The 10,663-nt window shown below is 39.8% G+C and overlaps 1 protein-coding gene across 4 annotated transcripts in view; it reads right to left on the bottom strand.

Annotated features, from left to right (window-relative positions):
* Positions 1-10,663, bottom strand: part of LOC116542211 (collagen alpha-4(VI) chain-like) — a 115,706-nt gene that overhangs the window by 85,590 nt on the left and 19,453 nt on the right. For all 4 annotated transcript variants that reach the window (XM_032267026.1, XM_032267031.1, XM_032267037.1 and 1 more), the window contains 2 exons: positions 5,975-6,063; positions 2,105-2,707 (listed from right to left, as the gene is read on the bottom strand). In XM_032267026.1, the coding sequence (XP_032122917.1) occupies positions 2,105-2,707; positions 5,975-6,050 (679 nt within the window). In that variant the 5' untranslated portion in view covers positions 6,051-6,063. The remainder of the gene's footprint in view (positions 1-2,104; positions 2,708-5,974; positions 6,064-10,663) is intronic.

The following is a 10,663-nucleotide window of genomic DNA, read 5'->3' on the forward strand; positions in this document are numbered from 1 at the left end:
ACTCAGTGGTCCTCAGACACTACCCTCACCCCAAGTGGCAGTGTGCTCAGAGCAATAACATTAACATCCCCCTGTACCTTTGCTTCTCTCTGCTGCATCACCTTCTGAGATTTCAGACCTGCTCTACTGCTACTTCCAACCTTGAAATCCACTTACACAATCCCTTAAATTTTGTTAACAAGAAAAGCACTTCTGTAAATTAAGCAGCATGCTAAGAAAGGGAATGTATTCTTTTCAGTCAGAAAAAGCCATCGGCCTCCTATCTTTTGACAAAGAAACATCATATCTAGGAGTGAGCTAGCACCAGCAGGTCAGAAAGTTGGAATATATTCCATGTTCCTTGACACATCTTACTGCAACTCTGTCATTTAATAGCCCTGTGACCTATTTATCACTCACCTCTTTGAGACTTAATTTTCTCCTCTGCAGCACTGACATCTTTACACCAGTCCTCATACTCTCACAAGGTTGTTTTGAGGATAAAAATAAGATAATCTCCTGTAGCAGACAATGTCATGCTCTGCTCAGTCCTTTTGGATTTATTTTCTACCATTCTACGCACTGCTCTTTGGAAAACTTCCCTCCAGCTAGTGAAGCTACTTTTCTCACAATATTTAAAAGCCCAGATCTTTGCTTGGCCCAGATCCCAGCTCAAGACAACTTTGACGCATAATGTACACCAAGTTCCCCTGTAGCATCAGGCTGAAACCCTTTACAGAATTTTTACCTGAAATTATGCCCTTCCTTATTTTTCTCTACTTCTCTGTCCTGAATACCCCACATCCTTACTGACCATCCCCCCAGGAGCTCTTCCTTAGCAAATCAAGTGTACCCAAATTCTTGTTTCAGGCTCTGCTCCCCAGGAATACAACTTAACACGCCTGCTCTAATGAAATGAGTCTGCTCTAAAAGATCTGAGATCAAGTCTCCAGTTCTGTCTTCCACTCATGCTACCTTTGGCTTCAGTTTTCTCATCTGAAAAATTCAAGCAATAATACTAATTACCCTATGTATTTAACAAAGTTGAAATGATCAGTCAGATGAGCAATAGAAATCAGCTTTGAAAACTATACAACACCAGGCAAACAGTCACAATTATTACTATGCTTATAAAACCTCTTTGTAAACCTTGAAGTGCTGTGCAAAATGAATATCTATAATATTTATTTCCCCATACAAACGCAATATTACCACCACACACCTGTTGCATCAATGAGTCAAAAGTTTTAGTGCTTCTTCCAATTAACCTACCCTGTACAGAAATACCAAAACAATGAATAAATTATTAAGAGTCTATCCTCTTGTGGGTTTTGATGGAGCCCACAAGCATTCTTCTCTTTCTCTACTCAAAGCTGTATGCTTTATTATGGAGTTTAGTAATTAATTGATAAAGAATTTTCACCATTTTATGCCCTATCACCAATAGAAGCACAAAGTTGATGACAGATATATCATCATCACAGGTTACGACCATTAATAACAGGTAATGCTTATGAGCACCTGTGGTTGGCCAGGTCCTGTGCCATGCACTTTACTTGCACAATTTTGTTTAATGCTTTTAACAACTCTCTGAAGTAAGTACTATCATCCTAGGAAGAAAGTTTAGATTCAGAGAGGTAAAGTAACTTGACTAAGATGAACGTTTCTCTACTTTCTGAGATTTGAACACAGGTCTTTATTTTCCTTAAATTCATCATTTTGACCAGTATATTAAACCAACAGGCTTCCAGTTAAATTAGCAAACATCCTAGGAGAACTACTGTCCCTCTCCCTTCCCCCGTCCTTCATCCAAGCAACATGGGTAAGTTAATCTAAGAATAATAATGTCATTCTAGAAAAAGATAAATGTTCATTCAATACTGGACTTATATTACATCAGTATATAGAATCAGCATAAGGGCCACAGGATTTACAAAAAGAGCTGATGAGGCTTTGGTCAGTGACTGAAAAGGAGCATAGGGATGGCTTCACGAAATTTCGATTTTAAAATTAAGACATGCACACATATGAAAAATAAGAAGGATAGGCGGAGAGAGGAATAAGAGATCAAGCTTTGAGTTTCATGACTTCCAGATCAGAAATTTTTTTTAAAAGGCCTTTGTACCTGGAGAGATGTGGTCAACACGTGGAGATGCCTTTGCCAAGGTATCGCAGAGCTCCTGCCGCAGCTTCTGGGCGAGACTACTCAGACCAGAGAAGTTGGGAACAAAGGAGGTAAAGTTCTCCTGGGGGCTACTGGCAATTTTCCTGAGCTCTGCCCCAACTGCATCTTTGACGCCAACAGCATAAACCAGGATGCCTGCCAGCCTCAGTGCCTCCCCAGGTATGTGGACATGGTCCTCAGCTGGCCCACTGCTTATCACCACGGCGATCTGAGGTACACCTTGGCTTGCTCGGCTCCCTGCTGCTTCCTGGAAGTGGTGATCTAGAATGAACTGCAGGGCCAGGCCCATCTTCTTGCCCCCAGGCTTAAATTGAAATTGCCGAATGTGTCTCAATACATCATTCTTACGGTGGTAGGTGGAAAGCAAGAACTCGGAATGGGGCACATCGCTGTACTGAACAAGACCCACACGGATGGTCTCGCTGCTGACATTGAAGCTGTTTACCAGAATGTACAAGAAGTTCCGCACACTGCGTGTATGTTGGGGGTTGATGCTGGTGTCCACCAGAAACACAACATCTCCCAGAGAGGCCTCCCTGCAAACTAGGAAAGAGAGTCACTTTCAAATAAAACATCACAAATGACAGCTACTGGCTGGAATCCCATCTTTCCTGACTCAGTGCCTTTACTCCCCACAGATCTGCCTCACAGTCATCCTATGGTAGTCAATATGCATGCCACCTAGACACACCATCATCTTCCCTTGTCGTCCCATGGCTACCACCTTCCCTTGCTCACCTGCCACTCTGTTCCATTCTAATCAACGTTTGGCCCTTCAATTAGATCACCCACCCTGCTCTCCACTCATCCCTTGACCTAAATAAAAGAACCCAGCTTTCTACCAGCAGTGGATGCTGTCGGCACCCACCTAGATCGCCTTTACTAGTTGGCACACCTAACCCCCAGCTGCTTCAAGTGCTACCTGTGACTTTTTCGAGTCCTAACCTTGGCTGAAGGGAGTGGCCTCAGCTAGACACACCTGGGAAGTTACAGCACTACCACCACCCTGGGTGGCCAGTGACTAATCAACATGGAGGTACAAACGCCTGGCCCACTTGCCTTAAGTGAAAAACTCCGTGGTGTTATTTACACTCCACCACCTCTCATGACTCAGGCCAAGGCTTGACTTTACCTATTGTCTTCATCCCCTGCTCTAACCCACTTCTCTTACTCCCTTACAAATTTTTTTTCCTAAAGAGTACTTTCTCAAAATAATGCACTCAAATCCGTGTCCCAGATTCTGCTTCCAGGGAATCTGACCTATGACATCAGCCTTCCAGCTTTGATTTCTGTACTCACTAGCCACCACCAGCCCCTTTTAGTTTGATCCTTGGCATTCCTATAGGTGTGGTTCACATTTGTCTTTTTGGCTCCCTGAACTCAACCTGCACTATGTAGCTACTTCTCCCCAACCCCAGCTACAAGCCTGGAAACCACCATCTCAACAGTGACCCGGCTCATTTGTACCCCACCTGGGCCCATCCTGGCCTCCAGCATGGAAGAGATCAGACACCAAGTGGCTGCAGGAGTCGAGCAAATTTCTAACCCTCTGTCTCTCAAATTGCGTCTCTCTAAAGAGTTTACCAGATGCCCTGGTCTCTTCCAACTCAAACTTTGCTTTTCTGTGATAATACGTACAATGTGGAATAAGTACAGGGCATATGCAGATACAAAGAAGAGGTGATTATGATCGATCTATTTGTCAGCAATCACTACGATTTCTCCCCACTCCCATACCTCCTGCTTTGATTAACTATGATGGCGGGAGGAGAATATAAATTACTAATGAGAATACAAACAAAAGCAGAAACCAACTGAAAAATGGGCTTTAGTTCAGAGTAGCTGAAAAGCCAAAAAAAAATGATTATTCCACATTGGTTAAAAGTGTCTTGCCCTTGGTTTTGTGCCAGGAGGGTTAAAATACTGAACGAGGCTGGCCCTGCACTGTCTCTGCAGCCTCAGCTCTCTGCCCTCCCCACTTTGCTCTCAGTTCCAGGCTCCCTAGGGCAACGTCTCCAACTTTCCATGTTCTTACTTGCCACTGGATTTTAATATTCTTTCTTCTCTCCAAGTTTCTCTATCTATCTATCTTTTGGTAAATTGTCATAGGATCATGTTCCTTTGTCTTTGTTTATAATGTAACTTTGTGCATCACTATGCTTATTTAATTAATGGCAATTTCCCCAACTAGACTGTGAGGTCCATGAGAACAGATAACCATATATTTTGTTTGTTTTTTCACTACATAAGTAGCTAGCATAGAATAGATACCCAAAAATATTGAGGGAGGAAGGAATAGAGGAAAAGGGAAGAAGGAAAGAGACAGCACTTATAAGGATGGAAATCTTGAACATTAATGAAAACAAATAATGGAATTTAAATTTTAGTGCTAGAAATAATTATATGAGACTGTAGCTGCTAGATGTGTGGCAACTGAGCACTTGAAATGTAGCTAGCATAACAGAAACTGAACTTGACATTTTACTGAATTTTGATTTACTTTAGAGAGTCACATGCAGCTAGTGGCCACTGTATTGGACAGCACAAGCATAAAATAACAAATCCAATTCAGTCATCTCACAGAGAAGGATAATAAGACCTGGAAAGGCAAAGTAACTCATGTAAATCCATTCAAAGAGCCAGAATTAAGACCCAGTTCTCCTGATAACTAGTCTATACCCTGAACTGCCATGAAGATTAAATTAGAAATCCATACTACAGAAAGGCAAAGACCAAGTGAGAGTCTGGACAGAGAGGACCTGGGGAGGTTGGTATAATCCAGGAGCACTTAATCCACTTGTCACTTCTGGAGTCCTGGGTTCCACCTCTCAGAAGTTTGCATAACCTTGGTCATAAAGCCAAGTGGAACCTGATCATGGAAAAGGCAGACAATAAATGAACTTCGGGTCCTTTAAGCTTTATTTCCCTTCGGTCCTCCAAAATGCAGTCTTACTGGGAGGAGAGAATTCAACGACTGTTACAGGAATGGCTGACTGGCTTGTCACAACCCTTAACATCACTTTCAAGGGTGATCAAATGCAAACCAGGAAGTATTTCCCTGACCTTTCAAATCAGAAGAAACCATACAGCTGTAGAATATTTTTCAGGCAAGTAAATTTCAGTTTCATCACATGCAACTTGAGAGATGTATTGCATTTTCATAGATTGTCACTTTCTTAACCCCTCCACTAGTTCTTTGTAGTTTTAGAAGGTGTTTGAATCATGAAAAGACTGTCACAGCTTCTGTTCACAAGTGAAGAGAGCTAAAAGGAAAACTGAGAGAGCTTCATCGGTTTTTTTTTTCCCAACAAATAACAGCCTGTGTAATTATATTTGAATATTTAAACCTCAATATTGTCTCACTGGGACTTCATGCTACTCAAACAATCTTCGCCTGATGAGACTTTCATCTTGAGAAGTCCCAACAATCCATTAAAATAACTGCAAAAAATTGCAGATGTGCCACTCGCACTCAGTGAAGCAATCGGTCTTGTGACGATAATTACCCCTCAGAACAGCTCTGCCAAAGAGAAAAGGCAGAATGCAGAAGAGGCTCCTGTTTACAAAAGCATTTGAGAACCTAGTAACACACTTCAGAGTTTGGAACTTTTTAATATGTATTTTTGTTGTCATTTGGGGTTAAGTACTGAAAAAACAAGTGCCCACCATTCACTATAAGCTCCCAGATTTTGACTAAATTCTCCTTAAATGAATCGATTCCCTCTTATTAATTAAAGCTTCTGTAATATTTCCTTTTAAGATGGTCACTACCACTAGATGGTTTTCGGCTTAAAGAATGGCATATATTACCGATCCTCTGTGACTTGATGAAGCCAAAACCGGCTTCAAGGAGGATGATCCCCCAAAATGTCTTCCACGCCTCCATTCTAGATGTGGACCTAGAGGAAAAAAAAAAAAGGAAACCTTGTAATTTAAAAATGTGCCTTCATGCACTTAAAATGTGTCCATCACATTGAATATAAATTATACCTCATAAAGTTGACTTTTTAAAAAAGTATAAGGATGTCTTTCCCCACATGTTGCCACATGGTTTCACTTGTGCAGGGAAAACGGTCTTGCTGAGCCAACTCTGGAAGAATTTTGTAAACACCCAGAGTGTACACCTCAGACTTCACTATTTAAAGTTGTCCAGATGTGGCTATAAAAGGAGAAAGCATACAGGGCATGGCATAGAACTTCCATTTCACCCACGGCATTCATTTGGTGGGTCATAAACATTTCTGAATGATTTTGTTTATATATTTATATAAGAGTGGGATGACCTGATAAACATTTGTGGCATGCTAAAATATGCAGATATCTCAGGAGCACATCTGCCTGGTCAAATCAGCCTAGTCTGAAAATATCTCATACATCCTCAAAAAATAAATAAATAAAGCAGAACATCGGACCTCCCTCCCCAAAGCTTAAAACCATTTACAAAGGGATCCACGGAAATTGTCTACTCTCAATTCCATTTCTATTTTTTTACTCTAAGAAAGTGCATTTCTTTAAAACTAAGAACATGTTAATCCCATTGAATGAGAGGTTCCAAGTGGAACAGGGAAAACCTCATCTTCCTATTCTTAGCCAGCCAAGCTCACAGCTGTTTTCAGCAGAATGTATGTGGTTAAAAAGCAGACTATTGGAGACAGACTGCCTGGGCTTGACTCTTGATCCACTACTTAATAGTGGATCTTAGGTAAATTGCCTCACTTTTCTGTGCCTTGGTTTCCCCATTTATAAAATAGGGGCAATAATAGCACCTACCTTATAGTGTTATCAGGATAGAGTTTGTTATTGTAAAATATTTTACCAATTCTTGGCACATAGAAAGCACTCTTTAGGTGTTTTTTAAATAAAATAAACCTTCTCGGAGCCCCAGTATGTGAAAGTTAAAAAGGACTCCTCCATGTCTTTGCTATTGTGAATAGTTAAAGCACATTCTTAAACAAACCAAAGAGTTTAAGCAAGAATCTCTACCATGTCTAAATCACTTTCTAGTCTTGGGTTCTTTAAATAGAATATTGTATGGAAGTGATCACCACAACACCCAGAAATAACAGACACCTAACAGCTCCATTTCTCTTTCCAGAAAGTGTTAAGAGTAACCACCTCAACTCCCTAAAAACACATATCTACTGTTCATGTTCAACTTACTCCTTAAGAGGGATTCAAAACTCTGAGATAACCACATTTATTTTATTTCCTTTATTATTTACACCAACACAAAATGCTGGGAGAAGTCTCGACTTTAAAGGAAGCCCATAGGCCTTGATTCTGGTTTAAGCTTGGCTATTTGCTCTGCAGACTTGAGCAAGCTCTTTCACTTTTCAGGCTTTATGTGATGAGTCTAGAGGGCTTAGCGCTGATTTGAGCCAACTACTATATTGGCCACTATATTACAAACATCTCCCAGGGAATTAGTCCAGTGTTTTTCCAGTAGATAGATGTGCTATAACTAGATTCCTCTGTTCCTCAGTTTCTACGTAACCTCCCACTAGTGCCTCCTCCAGGGGGTGTATAAGCAATTCAAGGAAAGATACTTTAAGACTTTAGATATCCTATCCTCCAATAAACTTTTACCCAAGGGTAAAAAAACTAATGCATGAATCATAAAGAATAGATTTCTCTAATGGATTAAGAACTGTATGAGGGTAAAGGGCTTGAGAGTCTGAAGGTGCAAAAAGTAATCCAAAATAAATTAACGTATCATCATCATCAATGCAATAAAATATTACACTTCCAATTTTGAAACACTTTGGTTAATTTAGTGGAAAGCTAAAATTTTTAAGTAAAAGTTTTATTATGTAAAACCTAAATATAGATATTATGTCTACATTTTCATTTTCCATCATGTCCCAATTATTACTATCCATGCAATTAACCGTTAAAAAATAAGCATTTTTAGTTAATTATAAATAAAGCACTAGAGCTGTTTATGAAACTCTAGTGGGAAAGTCAAAATGATAAACATTTATAAACAGTTGTAAACGTACTACAGCGGTGCATGTCTGTGTTATATCAATGAAGAGTTAAATATCTATGTATTAAGGACTTAATATCTACATGATATGTACTATTTCACTAAGATTTTTATATCTGATTTAAGCTGCTGAAGAGATTTTGCATTTGAACACATAGGCTCCTCATGGAGGCAAGAAATAAAGCCATTAAATGAAATGCAATTAGATAGGGATAGCATAGAATATGGATTCTTTCTGGAAATAACTCCAACTCCAATAGTTTTGCAATAGAAAAGATATTCCTCAGATAGTTAACTGTAATACTCTACTTTTTAAGATTCACTTATTCAGTTTAAAAATTACTTTGCAACTACCAGAATAGCAATTGACTCAGGAGGAATCATCAGAGATTGCTAAAACCATTGGGTAAAAATTTGTTAGGTAACAGAATATGAATACATTTCAAAGTATCTTCAGAAAAATTACTTATAAATTACAAAGGGCAAAAAAGTACCATTACAATGGAGAAGGCTGATGGACATGACTTAACCAAGTGATCAATTACATCAATAATAATAGGATAAACCAACATCACGTAACTCCTGATGTTATGAATGAGAAAACTTAACATCACTTACATAGTATTTCTCCTTAAAATCCATGACCTAAATCTGATAATGAGAAAACAGTCACATTAACCAAAACTTGAGGTTAGCCTAAAAAATAACTGGCCTGTGCGTCTCAAAAATATTAATGTCATGAAAGACAAAGCAAAGGAATTGATTCAGATTACAGGAGTCCCAAGAGACATGACAAAAGCAATTCATGATCCTGATTTGGGAAAAAAATGTTATAAAGGCCATTGAATGAGACAGTAGACAAAATGTTAATATGGGCTGAATATTATATAATAACACTGTATCAATGTCATGGAGAAACCCGTTTCTAGAAAAAAAAAAATACAAAAAATTTTAGCTGGGCATGATGGTGCATGCCTGTAGACCCAGCTACTCAGGAGACTGAGGTGGAAGAGTTGCTTCAGCCCAGGAGGTTGAGGCTGCAGTGATCATGCCACTGCACTCCAGCCTGGGCAACAGAGTGAGACCCTCTCTCAAAAAAATACCATATCAATGTTAAATTTAATGACTTTGATTATTGTATTGTAGTTATGTAAGAGAATGTCCTTCTTATTTAAAAATACACACTGATGCATTATGGAGCAAAGGGCCTTACTATCAGCAACTTACCCTCAAATGCTCAGCAAAATTACAATCATTCATAGAGAAAGGAATAAAGCATTGCAATACATTTGCAACTTTTTACTGAGTGTTTATTGTTTGCCAGACAAAAAGTCAGGTGCTAGAAATAACAGATTAAAAGAAACCATTCTTTTCCTCAGAGAACTAGTGGAGAGAGAGATGGATAAATTATAATATTGTGGGATAAGCAAAATAATATAGAAAGCTATACAAAGTGCTGAGGAACACAGTATGTGAGCACCTCTCTTCACCTGGGTGAAGAGTTTATAGAGATGATGATGCCGACATGAAGACTTGAAGGATGAGTAGAAATTTGCAAGTGAGAATGTGAAGAAAGGGAGTTCTAGGAAGAACAGCATGTGCAAGGACACTGGAGAGGTTCTAGACACTCCAAATAGAGCCCACCCACAGACTCAGGAGCTCAGGTTTAGGAGTGCTGGGGATATGGTTAAGCCTTCATTGAGCTCATGCACCTGTGCTATCCAAGCTCTTAAGGCTTGATAAGTCTCATGGAGATCTTTGGTTTTTCAAAATGGCTGAACTTAAAAGGGGGGATAGAAGAGGGGACCCAAGCAGAATTCCTCAGTCTTCAAAAATAAACCTCCTTAACTTCATTTAATTAAATTAGCAATGCTTTACATACCAGTCTCCTTCAATGTTTTTGTTATTCCTCTGTGGAATCCTCAACTATAAAATAGGAAGATTTCGTCTCTAATGTCCTATGCCAGTGACTCTTAAACTTCAGTATTGCATCAGAGTTACCCAAAGAACCTATTAAAACCCAGTTTTCTGGACTCCACCTCCAGAGTTTCTGATTCAGTAAGTGTAGTGTGAACACTTAGAATCTGCATGCTGAGCTGGTCTGAGGAATCATACTTCAGAAACCATTCTTAGGCCAGGCATGGTGGCTCATGACTATAAACCTAGTACTTTGGGAGCCCAAGGCAGGAGGAATGCCTGAGCCTAGGAGCTGGAAACCAGCCTGGGCGAAATAAAGAGACCCTGTCTCTAAAAACATGTTTTAAAAATTAGCCTGGTGTGGTGGTCTATGCCTGTGGTCCCAGCTTCTCAGGAGGCAAAGGTGGGAGAATTGATTGAGTCCAGAAGTTGAGGCTGCAGTGAACCATGATCATGCCACTGCACTCCAGCCTGGGTGACAGAGAAGGAAGGGAAAGAAAAGGAAGAGAAGGGAAGGGGAGGAGAGGTGAGGGGAGGGGAGGGGAAGGAAGGGGAGGGAATGGAGAGAGAGAGATAGAGAAGGAAAGAAAGAAAGA

The sequence above is a fragment of the Sapajus apella genome, unplaced genomic scaffold (genome assembly GCF_009761245.1).
Source record: "Sapajus apella isolate SASKATOON/1434 unplaced genomic scaffold, GSC_monkey_1.0 scaffold4, whole genome shotgun sequence".
NCBI lineage: Eukaryota > Metazoa > Chordata > Mammalia > Primates > Cebidae > Sapajus > Sapajus apella.